At 40.1% G+C, this 25,787-nt stretch overlaps 1 protein-coding gene across 4 annotated transcripts in view; it reads left to right on the forward strand.

Annotated features, from left to right (window-relative positions):
* The first annotated feature begins 1,194 nt into the window (after positions 1 to 1,194).
* LOC108937610 (neural cell adhesion molecule 2) overlaps positions 1,195 to 25,787 on the forward strand; it is a 234,994-nt gene continuing 210,401 nt past the window's right edge. For all 4 annotated transcript variants that reach the window (XM_018757633.2, XM_018757650.2, XM_018757642.2 and 1 more), the window contains exon 1: positions 1,195 to 1,389. In XM_018757633.2, the coding sequence (XP_018613149.1) occupies positions 1,338 to 1,389 (52 nt within the window). In that variant the 5' untranslated portion in view covers positions 1,195 to 1,337. The remainder of the gene's footprint in view (positions 1,390 to 25,787) is intronic.

Consider the following 25,787-nt stretch of genomic DNA (forward strand, 5'->3'; position numbering starts at 1 on the left):
TTTTAACTCTGTTTTATTATTTTACATACAGAAAACATATGGAAAAGTAAGCCTTTTTATAACACTTCACTGCACTCGTAATGAACACTAAGCCAGAAATTGCATTGTCATTATCCTACAGATGTTTTAATGTCCTATGTTAACAATGAACAGTTTTCCATTCGTCATCATGACCAGCTAATTGTACCGAACTCCTTAAACTGGCGAACCCAAGACCAGACATTCAAGAATAACAGCTGTGTAACAGCTGGCACATTTTTTTTTTTTAAACTGATTGCACTTACTTTTATATGTCACATTATTTGTCAGATTGTTATTGCTCCTGAGGGTTTTGAGAAAATGTAGAAATGTGAACATTCTACATATTGTTATAATAGTTAATATTTTATTATTAAGTGTAAAAGAATACATGTTTTTGTCTTGAATGCCATTGGATTTTTTTTTTCTTTTTTAAACAAACCTGCAGTTATGTCAGGTTATTCGAGGATGTCAAATTCTTAAGAACTTGTCAGTTATTCTGGGGACCATAAACATTATCAATAGATCTTATCCATTAACTTAATTAATATGTATTAGATAACTTAATAAACAGTTAATTAATCGGCGGACAGATCGGCTTGCTTGTACATTAGTGGAACCCCCTGGATCCTTGGAATTAAGAATGACTCACATGTATACATTGGGAGCGCAACTCCTCCACTGCAATCACAGCTAATTACCGAAAAAGCCAGCGGGCCACAGCACATTAAGAAATGCACAGTTCGGCTGACGTTGGGACCTGCCTTCTTCAGGCTTGTGCAAAATCACGTGCTACTTCTGGTCCTCATTAGGTACAGGGGGGTGGGGGTGACAATTTGTCAGGTATCGGTGGGGTGGGTGGGGTGCAAAAAATATGAATAGCACCCAGTGGAGTTCGCACAAAATTGTGGGGGTCGCTCGCACATTACTATTGCTGGATCACTGAGGGGTGGGGGGGTGTCGCTGCCGCTTTTGTGTTAATTGCCTGTGTGGAAATGAATGTCAACTGGGAAGAAATAAGCCTTGGGTGGAGGGCGCGAGCGCCGCGTGGCCCCTGCCGTTTGTGAACACTGGCGCATTGAGCTCGCGCTTCGCAGCGTGTCATCCTTACACTTGGCAGTGAACGAGTGAACAGTGAGAGAGGAGCAGCGGGAGAGGGAAGGAGGGAGAGAGAGAGAGAGAGAGAGAGAGAGAGGGAGAGAGGGCTGGAGACGGAGATCGAGAAGGGACCACTAGCTCCGTTTCCTCACACAGACAGGGGCTTCCAACTCACCGTGAGCGCGCACCGCTGTCCGCCGCCTCCACGCAGCCCGTGAAAAATGAATCTCAGCCTCGCCTGCGTGTTCGGATTTCTCGTGTGCGGATGTGGAGGTAAGAGCGCGGTTTAATTGGCGCAAGAACAAGTTGCGTGCGGCTTGTTTCGTCCCCTCCAGTCACTGCGTGTGTGTGTGTGTGTGTGTGTGTGTGTGCGCGCGCGCTTCGGATCGGAGTGTGACACGAGGTTGTTAAGGAGATGTGGCCGGAGCGGCAGGAGGAGGGGTTGCATTTCCCAGCTGAGCGGTGCTTTGTAGTTAGGACACGTTCTTTTAAGTGGGGTGAAAAAAAAAAAAGAAAATCTGTGTTTTAAAGAGCGGGGTTTGAATGCATATCTGGGTGTTTTTCTCCTTCTTCCACGCACACGTAACATCGCTTCTGTTTATATGATCATATCTCAGAAGTTGGATATTGTGACATAGTGTGAGGTTGCTAAGGTGAGAAGGACATTTGTGTACGCGAGTAGACGTCTTTATGGTGGACGTTTCGAATAAAAAGAACGGCTGATTTCATATGGCATGCCATATCTAATGGCAACGAATCCGATTAGTAACCGGCGGCACACACAGGACACGCCGATTTACTGGCTCATCTCGAGTGTGAACGCGCTCGCTGTTTGTGTAATAAACTGAGAGAAGTTTGAAATGACACATTTGTTAAACGCCAATCAAATGACAGTAGTTGCTGTGAAATAAGCGGCTTTGCTGAGAATCAACAAAACTTCCAGGATTATCTTGATTCTTTATTGACATGATGATTAAGAAACAATCGAGTACTAGTATTTTGCAATTCTTCATCTTATACCACTACAGGGTGCAAAGATTACAGTTAAGGAGGCGGAATGAAAATACCTGGAAGTAACTGGCAGTAACTAATCATTAGGCAAGCACGTTCCTTTACCCGTTGCTTTGCAGGGTCTGGTGTTGGTACGAAATAGACGCTGCGCGGAGCTCAACTTGGGGAGCGTATGAAGTGCGCGCGTTCGCGAGGAAGCGAAAGCGGGACGTGCGGACACGTCTTATTCTTACCGCCGAACGACAGGTGGGGCTAGAGAGCTACGCATTGGACCCTGGCGCGAGCGTCCCCGGCTCTGGCGCGAGGAGTGGCTGAGCGAGCTCATTCCTCAGCACAGTTATTTGAGCACGATGCGATCTCCTTTGGCCAGTCTTACCAGCTCCAATAAATGTGAAATGTTGAATATTAACTGTGGGATTGTGAAGTAGCCTGTAATTTAAAAAAAAAAGGAAAAAAACTTATTTCCTTATACTACACGACTGCTTTATACCGTGTGTGACGTAAAGCCCATGATACTGTGAGACAGCATTTACAGTACATTCAATATTCATACTCTTTAAAATGGTATTTTTAAAACATTGTGTCGCGGTTTTTGACATCTGGAATTATCCATCACTCTATGTTAGCTAGCTGTTTGCACCATATGATAATGTTACATGTAATAATATATATTTATTTAAAACCGTTTAAGAAGCCTTCATTGATGTACTCAGCCTCACTGGTCGTGGTTGTTGCGCTGTAAGTCTTGTTGTCCTAATGTACGATACTAGCTGTTGCTGGATCCGGCTGCAATTGTTGTGTTAAAACTAATGCATCACAAACACTGTTAAATTATTATGCGTGTTTGTTATAGGCATTTATTCGCGTTTCCGGTTAAAACTTCGCTTTAACTGAGGGCACAGTTTGACACTTGGAAAATACCAGAAGGCTTTTACCGCTCCATTTTTGAGTTCTGAATTAAAAATACGCAAACAGTCGGTGTTTTTTTTTTTTTTTTTCTGCCTTGGTAGTAGTGCTTTTGTGCATTAGAATTTTTAACGCCTTATTTAAACGAACTAGAAAAAGTGAAACATGATTTCACTAATCATACGAACGGTCCTGCAGTTTATCTTTCATAAATGCCATCCGTTGTGTCCTTCGCATCTTAAGCTAATCCTAATGTCCTAAATGAAAGTTTTTTTAAAACAAATTTCAATCAATGTAGGAACCCTTCGTATCACCTTAACGGTCTGTGCAGATGTAGGTTCAGAGAGACATCAAGTAATGGTGAAGGAGCTGCTTTGGGGACCCAACATAAAGACTTCAGCTTCCATTTGTCTTTCAGGTGGTGCTTCATGTGGTGCTCTGTCGCTTCCGAAGGTCATAACATCGACCGAAAGACCACATTGTTTCTGCCACGTCTAGGTGTTTTGTTTCAGGTGGTGCTTCAGGTGGTGCTTCAGGTGCTGCCCCATAACATTGACCAAAAGACCACACTGTAGCAGCTGGATAAGTTGGGTCTTGAGGTCTATGAGGATAATGATGGTGATGATGGCAAGGATCATGATTATAGTAACAGTAAAGGCAAAATTGGCATTATCAATGCCCACCCTGATAGTCCCTGTAGCAATTAACACTTTGACTTAATGAATTCAGCGCCTTCATCGGAACCTCCAGCTACTTTATATGATCAAATGTTGTGCACCACAGTTCCTCTGTCTACCAAGTAGCTTTATTATATACCAAGGAGCTGCCAAGTAGATGAGAGATATGTAAAGTGAGAAAGTGGGACTGATGGAGCAACACAGCAACATGACAGGAATTTTACAAACCGAATGACCATGTGTCACTGAGAAGCAGTCTCATTGTGCCAAGATCAATCGGTAAACAACTATAGATAATAATCACTCTCGGATCTGACAAAACTGTATTGAGCACTGAACAAAGGGACAAAGGGCTTATTTAGATTCACTAGATTGAGCTCAGTTCTCTGATCACATTTCTGGCTATCTTGTTCAGCCATCTTCAGAAATAGTCGTCCTGCTGACGGATTAGGTCCTATTATAGCCGCTTTGTGAGTGGATAAACAAACCAGTGTTTGATGTCTTATATGTTTTTTCTTTTCTTTCATATATAAATCACAAATGCATAATTCATATAATTGAGCTGTTTGACAATAATATGTAATTTTCTCTGGTTGAAATTGTAATGTGACGAAGTTAAGTAGTTATCTGGGGTTAAGCAAAATGGCTTTTTGCCATCATACGGAGAACGTTTATATGGAAATACTGTTGATTTTTTTTAGAAGGTTTTCAACAAGCTTTTTGAGAGTTGTGCACTTTCAGTAAAATGGTAATATTAACTGTGTTCTTCATTACAGTTATGCATGATTCCAACTGGCATTGATGTAATTACTGTACGTTTAAGAATATTCCTGAGAAATGTGAACAGCAGGAGCAGTGACAGATTTACACTAGGACACAAAGCATCTCCCTGTGTGAAGTGCTCGAGTTAACAGTCTCCACGGTGCACACTTATAAGAGACAGGACTAGTAACAAAAAAGCAGGGGCAGTGGGTTGTCCTCTCTGAACTTTTCCCGTGTTTCTGTCTCTCTTCCTCTCGCACACTTATACTGATATACAGACATACAGCAAGCATTTTTTAATTGAACAGTCCTGGTTCTGCAAGAGTGACCTGTTGCTCCGGTAAAGCCAGGTGACCCAAATGGAGCCTGATGTTGTGTAACGGTTTGCTACATGGGAACTGGATGTCGTTGGCCCTAATATTCAGCATTGCATTTTTACATGCTCAGGTATTGTCACCTTGTGGTTAGAGGTGCTTCCTTGTACTAAAACAAAATATGCTTGAATCCCACCTCTTGCTATAGTGCAAGGGACTTTCCCTGAAGTGCTCCGAAAGACATTATCCTACTGTAAACATGGGTAAATCACTGTAAGTAGTTGAACAATGTAAGCTGTGTTGGAGAAACTGTAAGATACTAGAAATAACTAGCATGTAGGATCAGTGTTTGTTGTACTTATATATATGCACTCAGGTATAGTGAGCTAGTTAAGTTCATAGTTCAGTTTATAAGAGAAAAGTTATGTACATTATATTTCACAAAGACTTAGACAACAGATACAAGAAAAAAAAAAAAGCCTTGTACCTCCCACTGTGTGTACTAATGACCATCGTGACATGTTAAAGCACTTGTGCAAAGCGTGTTCTGAATAAATCCTGTTCTGGTACAAAGGCACAGAAATGCTCTGTATATTGGTTGCACTCAATATTATTATGGAATATGAATACACTTGTTGGAGGGAAAAGAACATTCTGTTATATTTTGAAGTTGGAAGGCGACATCCACTGATAAAAATGAAGAGCATTTTTTTCTCTCATGCTGCCTTTGGTTTTCATTCATGTTCCAGTTTATTTCTAAGGGAGGTGGTTACCAGAGTTTCTTTTCAAATAAAACCTTGGATCTGAAGAGGTTATGTTGGCTTTATTGGTGTCTGGTAGTGACCGAGATTGCTGCCAGGTCTACATTTTAGAATTTCTGACTGCATGTACCATAATTTTTATTTCATGCAGCTTAAAATAGAAACCAGGTCAGTGTGAATCTTGTCCTTTTGACAGAAAATTTAGACATAGCATTTTGCCTTGGCAGTCATATCTTTTTAGATGTTTAAACATACTGTAAAGGTTGTTTTTAGCTGTATTTGATTAATGACTCTTTGAGCATTAAAAGTTATATATATCTTACACTTATCCATAGTGAATTGATTGTCATAGTATTCATTAATAAAACAGACTATGCAAGTCATCTGAATGTGGAGTTATCCCTTGAGGGAGTTTTTTGAGTAAAATCAATTCAATGAATTGACCCAGGCACCAGGCATCTGAATTATACAAAGTTTATTTTTCTGTGTTTCAGATGCAATACTAATTGCAGATAGATATATCATTCTATGCAACGCTTACTGAGAGAGGCCTGTTACACAGCAGCTGCAGGGAAATTTACTCCAAATATTGATATTACTTTGAACATTGTTGGGCTTTATTGCCTAGCTTGTATTTAGATGCATCTACATCTGTGCCGTTCCAGTCCCTGGCTTTTTAGCACTTAAATAGTATTTTTTTTGTTCACATAAATCAGGCTGAAATTTTTATTTTTTAATAGAGTATGGTACAACTATAGTACATATTTCATACACACGTATCTGTTTTTTGTCTCTTTACTTTTCATTTTACATATTTAAACTAATTATAACTGGATATTAGCAATGTGTTCATTAGCAGCCAGTGGCATCATTAAGGAGTAGCTACCCTCTTGTTTTCATGAATGTCATAAATTGACTTCATAATTTTTTTGTAGGAGTTTTGATTTTTTTTTTTCTTTTAACCACTTTAGAAAGTACTAATGTTGTAGCTTTACTATAAGTGGATAAACTTCTCTGACCTTGTAGCTGAAGGGAGGGGATACCCTTAATGTGGTTATAGCCACTGTGTTCTAGACTGCTTTCCTTTTTTTAAGGTAAGATAAATGTATTTGGGCATTTAATCTGAAGTGTACCACTTACTATGTTTGTTTAAGCATTGGGAACTTTACACTATTTAATATGTAGTCATCCTTGCTTTTGTGTCCTTTAAGCAGCACAAAGATGAGTGTTTACAGTCTCCAAGACAGGAGAATGTTATGTAAAGACAAGATTTTTAATAATGCCTTCATATTTCGGCGAGTTAGACCAAAATATGTATTGTTTTATGCCGAAATATAAAATGTTTTTTTTTTACTCCTTGCCCCCACCTCCAAAAAATGCATATTTTGAAGGACATTTTGTTGTTGGTTCTAATCCTTGTTTTGATTTCAATGTTCTTTGGCTTGTCAGAACATCACTTTCCTGGATTCTTTAATAGAGGAAGGCAGTGCTCTTTCACAGTGCTCCTCCACTCTTTCCAACTATGCATATCTATGGGTGTTTGTGTGCTAGACAGTGAGAAATTGAGAATGAGGGTGTTCAAGCTTAGTAGCCATACTTAAAATCATGAGAAATACTGAGGAAATCATGATTTTCATGACTGAATGTTGAGGAACACGTCAGAACTCTCCATTATCACATTCATTGTGGAATTTTACTGTTGAAAAGTGGATTACCTTTCTTTTACTGCTTCTTGCATTTTTTGATTTTAATTGCCTGTCTGATTAAGTAAGAATAAGAGTGATGGATGATGACTTTAATGTATTCATGCGTGTTGAGAGGTTCACCCAACAAAGTGTGTTTATATGGTACACTATGTGAAGCCTTAATAATTATTAAGAGCAGAGTAATGGACATGCTCACACTGTTTGAACACTGCTTGAATACTGAAAAAAGACACAGGCTTTGTTTCAGATCTCCCTTGCTGCTGCTCTAGTGCTCTTATTGTAAACGTTTAATGGCCTCAGTGGGAACTCAGAATTAAATGGAGTCTTAGCTGTAAAACAAGACAATACCCATAGATCCATAGCGGCAAAATTGATTTTCTCTAAAAAAATAAAACAAGGGGGAAAAAAAAAGTCAAAAACTGTTTTACTGACAGGTGATGCTGGGGCAAAAAAAGTTTAAATGTATGAACAGATGGGCAAATAAGTAAGACAATGCATCCTTTGTATGAAAATAGAGTGGCATATTGCGTACAGTATTTAAATTGGTATTTTTATAACACATTTCCTTTTAAATCTAAAAAACAATCCCTTTTGATGATAGTTAATTGATATAGATAGAAAGCTGGTCAATACCTCACAATCTGATGGGTTGGCGGGTAGAATGAAGCCATCCAATCAAAACCTCCAAGTGACTGTGGCCTTGATAAGAGATATTGACTTTGCGATTATAATCACTCTTCACGGGTCATTTGGTGGAGGTCATTGGAACTTCTTGACTGCACGGTAAGCATTGATGAATTAAACATGTCTTGGAATCGACTGACTTCACTCGCTCCAGATTCATATTGGATGAGTAGTTATAAGGGATACATGGTGAAAGGGTAGCTGGTTAAATACTAATTTAAATATTGTCTGAACTGACTGTCACCTTTTTTTGTTCAGTGTCACTGAAACAAATCTAAAAGGCTCTTGGAAGGTAAAAGTCTGTTATAAAGTAATCTCTCTGTAATAAATTATACATGCTAATGAAAGACAGCTCAGCCTCAATATTGCATATATTGTGCTGTTTTGTCATTGTTCAATCTGTGGAGATAAGTAGTTAGACCAGTGAAGCTGGAGCTTGAAGTTTATGGTTTTGAATCAGATGCATAACTATGGTTGAACTCTTTTGAATAATGGTGGAATTTTTTCCCAGTGAGGTCTTCTGAAAATACATTTAAAATGGATCGACAGTTTCAACTCAGGTTTTTGCACCAGCAGAAATCTTCCTTTGTCATTTTATTTGTTGCATGACTAAATACCCACATAGTCAATACACAGATAAATGATGAAGAAACAATGTATTCATGTGTAAAATTTGTATCAGATTCTCTAGTCCGTTGTTAAGATTTCAAATGTAACTTTCCTGTTTTGTAACAGAACTTTACGAGGGAAATGCAGACCATTTTCAAATATTTTATTCCTGTAAATGGCATTTCATTTTCACATGACATACTGTGGGATATAGCAAGATGATTACTTAGGTAGACAGAAATATACGTATTAATAATTCACCAAATAGTTGCTTATCTAGTCAGGAAGGGTGCAGAAAAAGAAGAAGAAACTGGAAAATAACACGTATTTCAGTTTACACTCATAATCACACACACTGTCTGAAGCCGCATGTCCTGAGCAGGGTCACAGAGAACCGGAGCCTAACCCAGCAACACAGGGCGTAAGGCTGGAGGGGGAGGGGACACACCCAGGACAGGATGTCAGTCCGTTGCAAGGCACTCCAAGCAGGACTTGAACCCCAGGCCCCTCAGAGAGCAGGACCCAGCTAAACCCACTGCACCACCACCTCCCCTATGTTTGTAGTAAGGTTCTTCAAAAAGTACAATAGGTACAAGGCTAAGCTGAAAAAGAAAGACTTGGAACATGTATTGAGGCATGCAAATAATTTCAGGTAACCAAAGGTAAGATGTTACTATTTATATTGCTTCATATCTGGGCTACGGAATCAGTAATTGGACATGCCACATGGTCTGAGACAGAGGACCCACCTTCAATCATCATAGACTAATGAGGCACATAAGAGGTTCCCCCCAAGACTCGCTCATGGATGAAAACACCGATAAAAATACCAGCAAGTTTTCCACTTGTTGTCTGATTTCCTATGGCTCATTTGATTCTTTTCTTCTACTTTCCGTCCACCGGATTCCTACAGCAATCGAGAACTTTCCCAAATTTGCTGCACATATAACCCTGAAGGAGTTAATTAGTAGCTCTTTGGCCTCTCAAAACACATATACTGTGAACCTCCCAAGTGACATACCCAACATACCCTTCCCCCACTATGACGCTTTCTGTGCCTTAGAGTCTACAGTGCTGTGTGTGTGTGCGGAAGAACGGGAGTATATTCTTTGAAAACTCCATTTGTTGCCCATGCTTCCATCAGCATGTGATGCGTTGGTGTGTGCACAAGCACTTTCATGTGTGCGTGGGATAGCGCCATGTAAAAGCATGAATCCTCATCCTTTAACAAGTAGCAACATTAAGTGGAGCAAGCCCATGGGGAGGGGGATGGCAGCTGGCACCGTGGTATTAATCACCTGTCTTCCTGACACGGTGTTCTGCCTGCCCGGAAAGAAAAACACCGCAATCCATGTTACCCCACTGTGACTGGAGTCATGGCCTGCAAACACCAAGCAGGAGCACTTAAAGACTGACAGCATGGGTAGTCCGTCAGTTAGCACATCCGCCCCACAGGAGTGAGTCCCGTGTTATTCTGGCTTTCCTGTCAGGGACATGAGTATTTTTCTGGGATCACCTCCTAATGGTGTGGCCCATTTGTGATGCGATATTATTTACATCAGTCTAAGGCATATATACATAGAACACTGGGATACTATGATAAATACATTTACCTTTTTAATTTTTTAATCTTTTTTTTTTTTTTTTTTTGCTTTTATTAAAGAGAACATGCAGACTTACGTACGAGAAGGCAATCATGTACACCACACATACAGAGGCAGAGAAACAGGCACACACATGTACCTGAATCTTTTGTGTACGGATTTCTAAACGGAGGAAACATTAACAGTACATACAAAGTAGGGTTTTTTTTTTTTTTGTGAATGAGTAAGTGGGTAAATTAAATACAGAGGAATTTTGCAGTGCCTAGAAAACTGTTTGGACCTGATGGATATTATATTTCCTTTGCCTTTCCTGCAGCATATTCAGTTTTTGTGGTACTGGCCCAGATATATTGCTTCTCACTCTGTCTTGTGACCGTGACTCATTCTATATTTATAATATGTCATACTCCCTTCAACCTGCACATTGTTATGGGTGTAACCCGAACTGGCTCATAGTAGCGGATATAGTATTGCCTGTCTTTTTATAAATTCTTATTATGGTGCTGTCTGATTCTTAAGGTCAGCCATTCCATGTTGGCCTATATGGAATGCCTGTGTCATTCTGAAGAAAATGAATCAGGCTGTCTCCAAGGTAGCTCCATGTGAACCTTGACCACAAGTACTCCTTATAAGTCATCAGCATGAAGAGTCTGGCAGGTGTGCAAGAGATTTGCACAGGTGTGGCACGTTGCACGCTTTGTGTACCGAGGTGTGGATCCTTACTTGACACATTCATGCCAAATAATTTCAGCAGTAGCATTACTAAAGCACACTGGAAGGTTGCATGCATGATAAAAGCAAAAAATTGTTATCTAAACAGAAATGCAAAAGAGCTTCACTTCGAGTTTTAACTGGGAGAGATATGATAGGTAGAAAGATGGCCTTGTTGTTCCTTGCACTGCAGTTGACCACTGCTGCTGAGTTTATGCTGTTTTATATTATCTCCAGTATCTCTGTGAGTCAGATGGCAACAATATTCAATATCTGTCATGATTTTTTATGCAGCATTGTGGCTGAAAAAGGCTTTGGTCCAGTTAAAGAGAAGTACAGCCTGACTGTAGGGGACAGAGAAGATACAGCTCCAAGGGGTGTGGAAGAGTGGCTTTCTGATTCAGGCAGCACCTGTGTAAGCATCCGAGAGCCTTGGTCACATTTATACCCTGCTAAGGTAGATTAAGAGGATCTCACTCTCTCTCTCTGCCTCTTTCCTTCAACTCTTTCTTCCCTCTCACTCTCTCTCCCTGCCTCTCTGTCCCATGGCAGTCTTATCAGAGCCTTCACTTGCTTCTTCTCCCTCTCAAGACCCCCATCCACCTGGGTTTCAGGTCGCTGGATTAAACAGCTCCATTTCACCCATTTTTTACTCCTGACATCTGCAGAAATGATAAGGCCATTCAGTGGAGCCAGCTGGCCTTGTGCACTCTTCTGAGTCTGAGATTTGTGCATATAGACCTGAAGTGTCTATATATTGGAATATATTTTTAGTGGCACAACATACCTATATGGCTTACATTGTGTTTTGTTCCTATTGTCTGTGTACATAACTGCACCTATGTTATTATTTGTCAGGGTGTTTCTACATAATATATTATGTAATACTGCAATGGACTAGCCAGTATGTCTAGGCTTAATTCTCCTGGTGTTGTGTCCCATGATTTCAGAATAGGCTCTGGACCATTGTGACCCTCACTTGGGCGAGCAGTTACTGACAGTCACTGGTATAATAGAAATAACAGTTGTAGTTCAGAAATTCACAGAGATGGTGATAACTTTGAAAGAAGCAAAGACAAGCCTCTCTCTCATTTTTAAGTGTTTCAGATAAAGGAAAATCAATTAGTTTACATTTCCAAAGCTGGGGGAAGAACCAGGAAATTGCTCTCCATCAAAGTCAGAGAATTTACCTCATTAGGGCAAAGACATAATTATAAGAAATGATCCTGGCTTTATTATACTAGATAATTGTAAATAAATAAATAAGAAAATAAAAAAATAATTTGCTATGGTAAGGCAGCTGTGTCAACAACGTGACATGTTGAGACAAAACTCTTGTGTGCTTGTATATGTTATGGAACCACTCACTGACTGGTGGGACAAATAGATGGGTGGAGAGCAAACTGCTCTGCGTGAAGGTCTGACGAAGGGCCTGCCATCTGGAGAGGACTTTTCCATAAGTAATAACGCAGTTTGTCTTGGGGAAGTGACCTCCATGCTCTACTCATATTTTACGTCTCAATAAGTAATAATGCAGCTTTCCAGTGGGAGGCGACCCCCTTGCCCTTCTTATATTTTTAGAGAGGGTAATTGTAGCAGATGACGTTTGAATCCAGCATCAGGCTGCCTTCCCAGAACTGAGTAAGTGTACACTGAGATGACAATGTACTACTGCGTCCTACTTTTGTGTGTCATTGAGGTGGCATAGGCCTGATAGTTTGCCATTCTGGACACTCTTTTTGGGCAACGTCTTCGCCAATGCAACTACTTTCTTTGGTGTTCAGCTCCATAACCATGCGTAAATGTGCCACTGTTGTCTGACTCAACCAGACATGACCGCATATTAGGATGGAGGCACCTGGCACCCACCAGTACTTTTAGTACACCCCCTTTTGCGTTTTTTCTTACATAATACAGATTAAAAAGCACTGGCTCAGTAAGCCGATCAAAAATCCTTAGATGTGAAATAGAAAGCACTTTATTATAAAGCATATGGACAACCTTGTCCTTACTTTCACTTTAGGGCTTCCTAAGAATTACAGTCTGACTTGCTGGAAAACCTTAGAGACACTTTCACCTTGGAGCCCTCAGTGTGCTCTGTGTGAGTTCCCTCTGTTTGCATTCACATTTTGTGAGAAATGGTATCTCAGTTAAGCGAGTGTGCCTGTGAATATGACTGTGAATGTGACTGTGACATGAGAGCGTGGAACATGCCAAAAGTGACAGAAGGGGCAGATCTTTAAGAAGCAATGACATGGTATACCCTAGTTATACTGTGGGAAGACAGAGAAGATGAGTTTATTTCACTTCACATTTCACTTTATTTTACAGTTTATGCATTTGATGATGAGGCTGCTTTTTGAGATTGACATGTAGGGCGAAACTATAAAATAATCTATTTTTAATTGATTTTGGTGAAAAAATAAGAAGTAACCGCTGTATGCCATTCTGCATCATGAAGTATGCCTTTAATCATTAGGGCATGGTGCAATATATTTCTTTTTCATATTTAGTTTAAGGTTACAGCCTTGTTTCCAGATTTTTTTTTTTAATTTTGAAATGAAGGCAGACAAACACAAGTCTAAGAAAGCAAAGGATAAGGGACATGGGGTTATATATTGATTGGATTTTTAAACCACAGTAAAAATAATGTACTGCAAAATCCTTTTAAAAATAAATATGCTATGAGGATAGAGCAGAGTTCAGAGAAAGGACAATAACAGGTGGCTCATTTGTCATTCAAAGTCAAAGAGGGATTGCTTAGTCCTGGCCACTCGTCCCGAATGCTGACTCACATGTCCATATGTCAACAGATAGCATAAAAAGTAGCTGAGGGCAGGTAGAAATTAGAGTTTACCCCACCATCTCATTTAATACCTATTCCTGTGCATCCTTCTCATTCATTTTCTTCCACCGAAAGTAATGGATTCTTTCTGAATGGTTCCATTATTTTACCATAGCCACGGGTTTGTTTAGCTTTTAGACATAGGTTTATTATAATAACTCCACAGGCAAAGTGTTAGACTTAATGAAACGCCTGTTTAAGTGTGTGTGTGTGTCTGGGACATAGTACGGCAGCAGTGACACAAATAGAAGCATGTTGAGAAGAAGAGAAGGGAGGTGAGGAGAGGTTCAAGCGCCAAGTGAGCAATAGTCAGAGATTTCTGCTCTCAGCAGGCTATTGAAATGAAATGACATCTCTAATTGTATTCATAGCGAAATGAAAAATGACAAAGGGAAAAAAATAGCTCCTTTTCTGCCATCAGTCTGCAGCAGGAGTCTGGACACAGAAACGGGCTCCTCGTTGATGGCCGCGCTTAGTGCACTCACCCCATCTCCCCGGCTGCTCCGTGTTCATCGAGAGAAGGGCAGGAACATGGCCGCTGTGTGTTCAAGAACTCCTGCTTTTGCAGTCTTAAACGAAGAGTTATTGCTAGCGGTCATACTCGGTAGCTGTCTTCTCACTAGAATGCTTTTGGCGTACAGGGCAACTATGTAACTGGAATACCTTAGCCAAGCTAGTGTGTGTGTGCATGTGCGTAATCCTGATAGAGCTTGAGTGCTTTTATTAAAAGTCAATCCTTTATTTTCATATCTGCTTCTTCAAGAGGGGCGCAGCAGCTTGCCCAGTGGTTGTCAGACGTTCTCACTGTACCGGCGGAGTTGCGTTCCTTTAAAGAGCAAATGAGCTGCCAGCAATAACTGGCTTTTTCAGCGGTCTTTGTTTTGGTCTCTGCTCCCAGCTGCAGTGACGAGCGGCTGCTGGGGTCACCGTGAGTGCCAGCGGAGAGAGGGCGTAGAGGAGGAACGGGTGCTCTCTGAGTCACTGCGAAGAGGATAGATATAAGAGAAGAGATGAGATTCAGCACAGGGGAGAGGATAAAGAGCCTTTTTTGGAGGAGCCGGGGTCCCAGATACCCGCCAATGGCTGCTGGACACCGGACCCTGCTGAAGGAAGGCCTTGTCCGGCACTCGTCTGCATTGTCAGTCTTGAACGGACGCAGAGCTGGGCGATTTGACTGAAGTACTTTCACAGCCGAGAAGGCACTTTGACCATGCATTGTAGAAAAATGGAAATAAATATGTAAAATTATGTAAAATGTTCTCGTAAATGCAACCTACTTGTACTGTAACACATGAGTAACACGGTTAATAATTCACCGATACTCACACATTCATTTCTTTCTGTAAAAATGCTGTTTATTTATGCTCCCAGCGTACGCTTTTAATACTCTCAGGAGTAGTGTGTTCATATGTGACTATGTGTCTGGGGCCATTGACGTGTGAAAAATTTGCAAGTTGCACATTATTTTGCCCATTTTGATAAGTGCCTAATTGATCATCAGGAGCATTAGATGTCTACTCAGTCAACTGTGGAAGCCAGATTCATTCCACAGTGGGAAATAACAGTCCCTGGGCCAACACCGTGCTGCATCTACATCAAAGGAAGCAATTTGGTCATCAAATTTGACAGCATTACATCGAGCTGTGTTGTAGGTCAGTTAAAGGTAGACGGCTCAAATAGGGCGGGGGGGGGGAGTTCGGTCCTTCACCCACTGGGCTCCACCGTTAGAAGTATTGTGTACAGCTAGACCACACCGATTCACTGAAGGGGGTGGGGCTTGTGTGTCTCACCCCATCACAGTTCTGACGGTGGGCTTGACCCTGTGTCTGAAGCTCGCCCATGCATGTACTTCCAGGTGTGCGTCTGCTGTCTGTCAGTGACAGGTGGCAGCGAGAGAAGCCAGTGAAAGTCATTTACATCTGCGTGCCCGACGGCTTTGTCCCAGCTCACCCGTGCCCCCGAAGCCCTGTTAAACATTGCTTGTCTGTCCGCTTCAGACATGCCTCATTAAGCCACCAAGCCTGTCTGAAAGAGGAATGGTCGTTTTCAGCAGCTTTGCTGTATAGCTGCATGGTATGACATTTCATTTTTGATTACCACAATTTCAGGCTGTCTTATGAATTCCAAATTCCTTTACTACAGTATCACTCCACGTTGTGAATTCCAAATCTTGTTACTACAGTCTAACTCCGCATTATGACACCCCAAATCTCATTACTTCAGAACATCTTGGCGGTACAAAACCCCAAATCTCTTTAACGCATTATAAATGTGCTCCATGCCATTGCAGATCAGTTTTTACTGTTATTTATTTATTTATTTCTTTATTTTATTTATTTGTTGTTTTGTTCAGTGCTGTAGCCCAATTGAAAGTAAGAACAGAAAATAAACAATGGAAAAATGTAGTGCCTGGGTGAGGGCAACTGAGCTGACTGTACAAGGAGCACAGGCAACAGTTCTGACTTGTTCACAAACACCGCATTGACGAGTTACCTGAGTTGGACTGATCCTTTTATAGTCCATGATAAAGGTTTTCTTGGGGTATAGGTGCAATAATAAAACAAAAGTTAAAAGGATTGGGAGTATGCCCCCCCTGAGAGTACTAGAAAGACTTAGGCTGTATAATTAATTAATGCCACTGTCCATATAATTGGCTATAACTCAATTGACCATATGTCAATTCTGTGTATTTGTAAAACTAAGTCATTCCTTGTGGTGAAAATGCTTTAGGTGAATCTCTGTATATATGCTCCAGAAATATCCCATCCATATCGTCAACTCGCCTGTCAGAGGAAATTGCATTTCCTGGACTCCGTCTCGCTCCCATGCCTGGGCCCTCAGGCTTACGTGTCTTCAGTGGTCAACGGCTGAGGCGTCGCACACATCACATTCTGGGCTTGGTCAGCAGCCAAACGCTGGCCCGTGTAGTTACAGTAATTACGGGATGTGTCCTAGCCATCCAAATGCCAGTCAACCATTAACGCTCCTGTCTCTTTGGTAAGCAGACTAAATACCACCCAACGTCATCTTTCTAAGCATGTTCCCTGAGGATGGGAGAAAAGCAGACCTGTCATATCCTCTTAGAGCGATAAGGTTAAAGCTGTCTCCCCAGGTCTTGAAAAAAACACAGTTCTTTCTACCCATGTCTAAGCCCCCATCACCCCAGTGCACTGACCTGGTCAGAGAGTTCCTCTGCTCTGTAGCTCCAGTAATACACGCTTACAGAGAGTTTACACAGGCAAGCAACCCAGGAGCTTGGTATGCTAAATAGATTTCTTCCATTTCCTTAATCAGCCCACTTTGAAATGTTATGCTTTAGTTTCCTTGGCATTCGTGAAGAAGGCCCTTCTTGGGAATTTACTGTATAGAAAGCGATCAAATTAAAGTGGATAATTATAAACTGTGCGTGCGTGTATGACAGTTTCGTGTTATGAGAGTTTGCATTAATGGTTGTTTTGGTGAGGTTTATCTTCCACTAAAGCTGTAGTAAGCACACACTCTCGCTCTGAGGTGTGTATACAATTAAATCTTTCCTATAACTGGAAGAAGAACATGGAAACATCTGCTGTTGTGAAGTCAAAAACAAAAAAAAACCAGTTTAGCATGAATCTCTTCAGGGAAACTGTATATTTATTTTATCATGTTTAATGCACTGTTGTCTCATTCTGATTTAATTTTTTTTGTTTCACGGTGGAATTTACTGGCAGTCATATACATGTAAATGCCCTAATAAGTGACAAAAAGATGTCTGTTTATTAATATTAAAAAAAACAGTGCAGAAAATATTGTAGATATGTTTCCCAGATTTATTTTTATTTAGAATGGGGGTGCGGTGGTGCAGTGGCGCAGTGGGTTGGACCACAGTCCTGCTCACCAGTAGGTCTGGGGTTTGAGTCCCGCTTGGGGTGCCTTGTGATGGACTGGCGTCCTGTCCTGGGTGTGTCCCCTCCCTCTCCAGCCTTACACCCTGTGTTACTGGGTAGGCTCTAGTTCCCCGCAACCCCGTATGGGACAAGCGGTTCTGAAAATGTGTGTGTGTGTGCGTGTGTGCATTTTTATTTAGTCTTCAGTTTGCATATGCAAAAGTATTTTGTTTTTATTCTTTATAAGGGAAGTTTTGTAGTGCTGCAATCCTAGTCACATGGTAATCACAACTGGGGATGTAATCCCAATGCCATTGGATTCTCAGTGCAGCTATTGGTCTCTGTGTCCTCATTGGAAATATTATGTTTAGGGGAGACATAGCTTGTTGTTGTGTTGTGATTTTCTCTCTTTCCACAGCTGCATCTCAGAGACAGTGAGGCTGTAGATACAGTAACTTGGCTCATTTTGTTTCTTGCTCCCTGCTAATGGCTCATTTTTACAAGCAAAAGAAGAAAATGGTTTATGAGTTGTTTTAATCATGATGTTGAAAATGTAATTAGAAATTATTCCAGGAGGGCACATGACTGAGTTGCCCCGCATGCATTCTTGGAAATAGTGTGTTAATTAGTGTGGGAGGGCACCTGCTTACAAGTTGCCATCATAGGTGATTTGTCATCTGGGAACAAAAGTGTTCTGAGGTAAGGGATATGAAGGTGGTTGTAGAATGGAACATCTCTACATTTGTTCTTGCTGGTATCCAGACATTAGCTAGTCCCTAGGCCAAAAAAAAAAAAAACTCCAAAGAGTTTTTTCTGTGTTTATTACCCAGCTGGCCAAGCAATGAGATGAGTGCAAGGCAAATGTGTATCTGCAGAATTTTTTTTTTTTTTTTTTTTCTCCTGCAAATATCCCAATCCTCTCTTCATAGGTGCAAGTGTCCCAGCAATGACTATATGCTAACGTAAGGCTTCCACTTCCACAATGACAGTATGTACAGCAATACTTCTCTATATGTCTCTCTTCTTCCATGCCGCTTTTAATTTTCTACCACTGAAATTAAGCAAATGCATACAATAGGTGTAATGATTCATAATAAATGGGTTATTCATCAAATACAAACATTATTTAGACTGTATATGTAAATTTTATTTTGATACATGTGTGGATTAAAAGGAGTCAAGAGCTCACTGGCAGTGTTGTGAAAAATAATTGAAGCTTTCGTTGTTAAAGATAACTTCGAAAGAGTGTGTGCTGTTACACTGAACACTGGAACAATGCAATAGGCTCCTCCCTCAGCCATTCCATTCAACAGGTAAATTAACAAAATGCCTCCTTTCAGTTAAAGCACAAAAGAATAAGACTTCAGTACCATTTTACAAATAAAGTATAGTATATTGTATTTTCTTCTGCTTAATTTAGATAATAACAAAGTTATGCATCTGTTTCTGCCATTAATTCTCAAATTGACTCTTCCTGGCAGTACTTAAAGAACTCCAACTCCCACACTTCCTCTTTTGCCATCATCTTCCATTTTACCCAGGGTAAGACATGTGTTTATTTCTCCCTATAAACAGCACATTTCCATTTACGTATTTACAATTACAATATGTACGATTCTCTTTGCTTTTCCTTTTATGTGTTCTTATGAACAATGTGACCTTTTCTGCTCCATCACAGAATGTTCTATGGTCTGTAGGCGGATCCATTGATTCTCACTGGTCATTATTCCCATGTGGAAGACTTGCCTTTAAACCTGAAATGTGCTACCAGCCATTACCAGCTCTCTTTCCTTGAACTTTGTTGAGCTAATCACCAGCAAAGTGCTTTAGTCCAGTGAGAAATAACTATATGCTGATGGATGGAGGAATTTATCATTAATCACAGATGAACCTCTGAACTCTTTAGTCACTGGCCTTGTCAGGCAGCTTCAAGGATCAATGTTTTTGACTTTCTTGAAGGGTTAATGGCCTCCATCAGTATGTGCAACACATTTTGAAGAAGGGGAAGACAGGCTAAAGTAATGATGTTGACCAGGAAGGTTTGTCTGACCAAGTGCAGAGGTTTATTTACAGTGAAGCAATGCACATAAACAGTATAACTCAAAGATCAAATTCAAACAGCAACACAAACAGAGCACTAGAACTTCAAAGTTTCTATGACAGGCAATTGGAGCACTCAGTGTTCTTCAGCTCTGTTCCCTTTTTGGACATATTTATTGGTGGGATGACCTCCCCCTCTCACTCAGAACTGCTGAAACTCTGTCTACACTCAAGAAGGGTCTGAAAACTCACCTTTCCAGACTCACTTTGCATAAGATCTCTCCACCTCACGTATGGTGTAAATGTTCATGCACCGTAACTTTATGATCATCCCCAAATAAGCCTTTACACAGCCGCTACTCCTGTATTGTATGTAAATGTTTGTGTACCTTAACCTTCCTACAATATTTTTTTTTTTTTTTTTTTTTTTTTATCAGGGTACATCTATCCTGCTTTTTATGCACCTACTCAAGTGATGAACATTGGTGCATCAAGTGGAAAGTAAACTTTGTTACTTAAGAATCACATGTCTGAAACTGTCTCTTTCTCCTAATGTAATGCACAATTTGTATTTTTGCTGAGATGCACGTCACTTTGGAGAAAAGTGTCTGCTAAACTAATAAATGTAAATGTTATTGTAAATCCAGATATGAACAATCCTGCTATTTGGAAGATCACCAATTAGAGGCCAAAGCAGGGAGTAGTGACCAATGTTGTAACTTATTACCACTTATTTCCATTATTTCTAGTAGTGATTTTAGAACCGTAGCAGACAATGCACTGTCTACGGGAAAACACTTGAATTTGGAACTTCTGTTAAGATTTAATAGGCTTTGGAAGTGAACTGTCATTTGTGTACTACATGATTTTGCCTACTATGTGAATTAAATGAGATAACCACAATCCTAGAGAAATAAAGATATCCTTGCTAATGAGCATCATTGTATGTTCAAGGCTTCCTGTTAAAACCAGTGTATCGGCAATGCACTTCTCAGTAGTCATGTTCTCAAAACACCTCTTTTAGATTATAGCTCTTGGCATGGTAGGGTCAAATACAAACTTGTTCTAAAACTGATGTTTGTGAGGCCTTGGTGTATGTTGCTAGTATTGAAATATAAAATGAAAAATACTTTTTCTTTAAAATCCTGTAATATTTCATACATCAGATGAGCATTCAGATTTTTTTTTTTTTTATAAAATTTACAGTTAAAGAATCTGTCTTGAATCATCTATAATGTATTGCTGAATTTTAGCAACATTACTTTAATGCTGGGAAGGAATCTTGCTTTCTATACTTACTGACCTTACAGTGGTTCTTGAAAGCACATTTTCATTGCTCTTCTTTCAAGAAGTGTGGCAATCAATGGAACTACTTCAGTTTTGTGGAACACAACCCATAGGGAAAACCTTGTTTCACTTTATAATGAGTGGGACCTCTTTCACCAGGCAAAAGAATCTAGCTGCAACTTTCTGGTTTGCCACCTGGAATGAGATAGACATTATGGACACATCCCTACAGTGAAATTCACACCTAGCAGACATTTTTTTTTTGTAGTGGATGAAGGAATATGTTAATGTAAAAATCAGTGTGAAGTCCTCCCAGTTATATGTTTATGTGCACAGTTTCATGCCTGTCTTTCAGTAAATTGTCTGAAATTGAGGAGAATTCAGTCACTGTGATATCTGGGGCTCTCCAAAGAACTGCTAGCACCAAACTCTAGGTGTCTGGATTGTTCTACTGGTAAGAGTAACCAGTCCCCTTTGGGCATGTCTTTGCAGAACTAGTAATGCAAGTTAAAAAGCAGCAATCGGGAACCAAATAGCTAAATCAGGATGGAAAACCAGGGGTATTGAAAAATTACAACAAAACAGGGAAGCTCAATCGCTAATTCTAATGTGTGTGTAGTAAAATTTATAAAATACAAAACTAAGAATAGAAAATGATACTGTACTGTCTCAGCAAAGAGCATTTAAGTCCCAGGCAATGCACAATGGAAAGTCTGTTTGCTTGTTTCTTCTCTTTATATTACTTCTCTTGGTTGCTACCACTAGCAAAGTCTGCTCACCAGCATAATAATTTGAGAAACAGGTAATTATGAGCAGGGGGCGCGGTGGTGCAGTGGCGCAGTGGGTCGGACCAGGTCCTGCCCTCCAGTGGGTCTGGTGTTCGAGTCCCGCTTGGGTGCCTTACGACGGACTAGCGTCCCGTCCTGGGTGCGTCCCCTCCCTCTCCGGCCCTACGCCCTGTGTTGCCGGGTAGGCTCCGGTTCCCCGTGACCCCGTATGGGACAAGCGGTTCCGAAAATCTTTGTGTGTAATTATGAGCATACAGTTTGCACAAATGTGAATTAAAATCCAGTAAGACAGCAAATTAGAAGATTTTTATACTTATTTCCAAACTATAGGCTCTGCTTTTGTATATGTGATGATAGGACATTAATTATTTAATTTGTTCATATGGCCATAGACATTGTACCTCAGATTTGTTATATAACAAGTTCAGATAACTGGGTCCTTATACTAGGATGAGTGTTACACATTTTTCACGTTTCAAAATTTTGGTTGGTGGATTCACTGATTAACTACGCTTTTCTTACTAAAGAATGTACTTCCTGAAATCCCGAATGCAACAAATGCTCTAGCTCTGGTATGCAAGTCATTAGCAGCTCTGTTTTGTACCTTCTTAAATGTTATTCAATGAATGCAACACTACAAGTCAGATGGATATAAAAGGCAATTTGGTTTAGTTTTGTGCAAATGAAGAGTTATTTTCAATTATTTGGGCTAAATCCACCACTATTCAGTGTTTGCATCGTTAGAAGCAATGAAATAGACTTACTCTGACCTTGGTTTGAACCATGCGAGGTGGTGAGACATATCGACCCACCAGGCAAAGCATTATCAGTTCCCGCAGAGTCAAAAAAAGGTTACAAGGTTGCAAGTAAAGTGAACTATCAACAGGAGCCAGAGGAGTCAATAACCAGCACGATTTCAGGATTCAACTGGGGTAAAATACGGTCAGGTCCAAAGGATCCATACATTTCAGACACATCATACACAGCCAGTGAACTCATCTTAAATAATCTATGAAAGTCATTTTCCATATCCTTAGCATTCAACTTATTTTAATTCTGACATTATTAGAACTATTTTTATGCCACAGCAAACACATTTTAAATGATATTGGGGAATTTTGGTGTGCAGGTTAGATAACCACAAAAATAGGCAAAACATTGTTTATATGACCAATTCAGGTACTTAAGATAGTAGATGACCCCAGAGATCAGAGACAGCTGTCAGTCGCTCTGTTCTTGGATATATAAGGTATAAAGTTTAAAAAGCAATGACATGTTTAGTTTTGATAAGGGGAGAATTAGTCAAAAGAGTGAGATACTTTGTGATGTAATGGAAAGTATTTTCCCCCATTACTTGTTTTCAGAGACCCTGCAGAAGGAATAAAGAGTAGTTTTCTCTTTTGCTTTTCTCTGAAAGTTAATGGAGGTTTGGGGCAGACAGATGGTGCGTTGGAGGGTGAATAGCTCTGCTCTGAATTTTAAGATTGATGAGAGGTTTATGAAGTAAGAAAAAAGTTAACTTTCCAAGAGACTGGATCCCATCTGCAGTACAGATTTCCCAGAGCGCATTTTTCAGTGTTCCTCATCAAGGACCTTTTCCTATTAGTGGGTCCTAATAATGATGAGTAGCATCACAGGAGGTTCCCATGGTGGATCAGCTGAACCCGTTGGCTTTTATGTGTACAGGATCTGGATGAGCTTAGTGATGTGCTCCTACCCCTTCTTTTACATCTTTTTTTCAGGAGTTAACTTCCTCATAAGAAATGCACCTCAAACACAGTTGTCGGATTTACTGGTTACCGTTGCCATCTGTACCTGTCCCGAGGGTCTGCTGCATGCTTTCAATGTGGTAGAAGGATAGTGGTGCTGAATCTGTTTCTTCACATAGATCAATGTTACCTCGAATACTGCTTTAGTGGAGCAGATGTGAAGAGGGCAGAACTACCACAGACACACTTAAAGTTGTTTTTTCTTTGACCTTAATAAAACTTAACCAATTTTGTTTACAGCACACTTACAACGAGTGTTAAAGCTATGCCACTATAATTTAGATTTTTGTAAAAGCTAGAGTTCAGGATCGAAGTGTTCAACCAAACCTCCAGTCACTCCCAGCTTTCTATCACATACAGCAAATATAAATTTTATCTCCATACTCTTGTATGCACTATTTTATGCAAACATAGTTCCTCTTGTTCTTTGTCTAAAGGTTTCCCAGTGAGAGTAAACCTTACCTGATGATAGGGACGAATCCTCCAGTGGACTCTAAATTTAGTTGGAAAGTATGCAACCCCCCGAATAAAACATAATATGCTCCACACTAAGATATAAATTTTTTGAAATGCCCATGTTTCTCCACATGTCTACCACATAGTGGTGTAGTGGACAAGACCTTGAACTTGTGTTGTCTTTTGTTGATGTCACATAAAATAATGATAAATACAGTGTTGATGTCTAGGCCTAGCTGTGTTATTATTGGGCTTTTTATTTAACTGTCAGAAATTAGAATTCTGCCATGGAGGTGAGCATGCTGGGGTTTCTCTCTGCACACTGCACAGGTACAGCTTCAAAGAACATTAGAGGTTGCTTTCATGAAACATTCATATCTCGTTCCTCTCATCTGCCTGCTAGATGCTCTCCATCGACTTACTGCTGGCCAACAGCCTTATTGAATCAGAAGGAAGATCTGGGTACAGCGTGCATAACATAAGTCTGTTGTAGGTGTGTTCATGTCTGTCTGTTTGTGGTGTTGGTGGTATGGTTGTTTGACCAGGGAGCTCAAGTAAAATTTGAAGTTTAAGTTTCAGATTTCAAGAGTGTGTATTTTTTTTTTAATTATCTTTATTTACACCCAGAAAATAATTTAATCTTGATATGTTGTCTTTCAGGATTTGACTAGAAAGTTTGTGTTCAAATGTTTTGAAAGACTGGAGGAAACTAAGCAAAAAAACTATTTATTTATTTATTTATTTATTCATCCATCCATCCATTCATTTCTTTGTTTGATCGTTTGTTTTCTTGTGTTTACCACCAAGCATCACAGTTATTCTTTGTATTTTGTTTTGGTGATGAAGTCTGTTCTTTGAAGAAAATGATTGTCTCAGATATGTTGGGCAGCTGCTGCTGGCAAGCTGCATATTATGTGGTGTGTTTTGATAATTGGATCTTGAGCATGCCAGCAAAACACAAGCGTTCTCCAGAAGAGAGCAGTCAACCTTCATCCTGCGTGGTAAGCACACGCAGTTCCCATTCCTCAGGTAACGCCTGCTTCTTTCAATAACGCTGTGTCTCTTAAATCCAACAGCTGCTCAGGCCCAACTGAGATTTCCCTTCTTTAATTAAAGCCTTAATGGAATTAATTATGATCTAAATGAGAATTTCAAATTGTTTTTAGTTTGGAGAGGAAGGTAATTTTTGCTGCTGTTAAAAAAAAAAAGTATAGGTGATGGGAATAAAGCAAGTCCCACCAAAGAGCAGTAAGCTACTAATTAAGACCTTCCCACGCCTCCCATCCAGGGTCAGTGCCTGTGTTCCAAAAGAAGAAATGTAAGTAACTTTCTCAGGCCTTTCTCTCTGCAGGACAGACAGCACTAGATAGTTAGACAGTAGACTGAGCATTGGCTGTGATCAGGTGGGAAATTTGTGGCCAGGAGCTTTTCTCCTTTCTGTCACGGTTGATTATAGCCAGTTCTTCTAAATGTGGACCAATTCACTTTGCCCAGTGCCAGTCCCTTCTCTGTTGTGCTGTTGAAGGCCGTATATACGTATATAATTGTATATATGTAAAATTAACTTATAAATTTTAAATTGTAAAGAGTTCAGAAAAGCCACTTGGCCTCAGTGTGGTTATTCTGCACAGTTTCAGACTCCTTGCACATTTCACTTCCTTTCTACTTCCAGTCCAATCTCAATACTCTATTTATTCCTGGAGCTGTAATATTGGTTTTCTTTTTTTTTTTTTTGAAGACCATATTATTCTTCCATCTTTTTTCTAAGAGGTGTACTTTATAATGTTGACTGTAGGCTGTTTTATTGTTCTGTTCTTCATCTCCACACTAGGTTGTCTGATGATGGAGATAGCGCCAAACTCATGCTGCTTATCTTTC

The sequence above is a fragment of the Scleropages formosus genome, chromosome 12 (assembly GCF_900964775.1).
Source record: "Scleropages formosus chromosome 12, fSclFor1.1, whole genome shotgun sequence".
Taxonomy (NCBI): Eukaryota; Metazoa; Chordata; class Actinopteri; order Osteoglossiformes; family Osteoglossidae; genus Scleropages; species Scleropages formosus.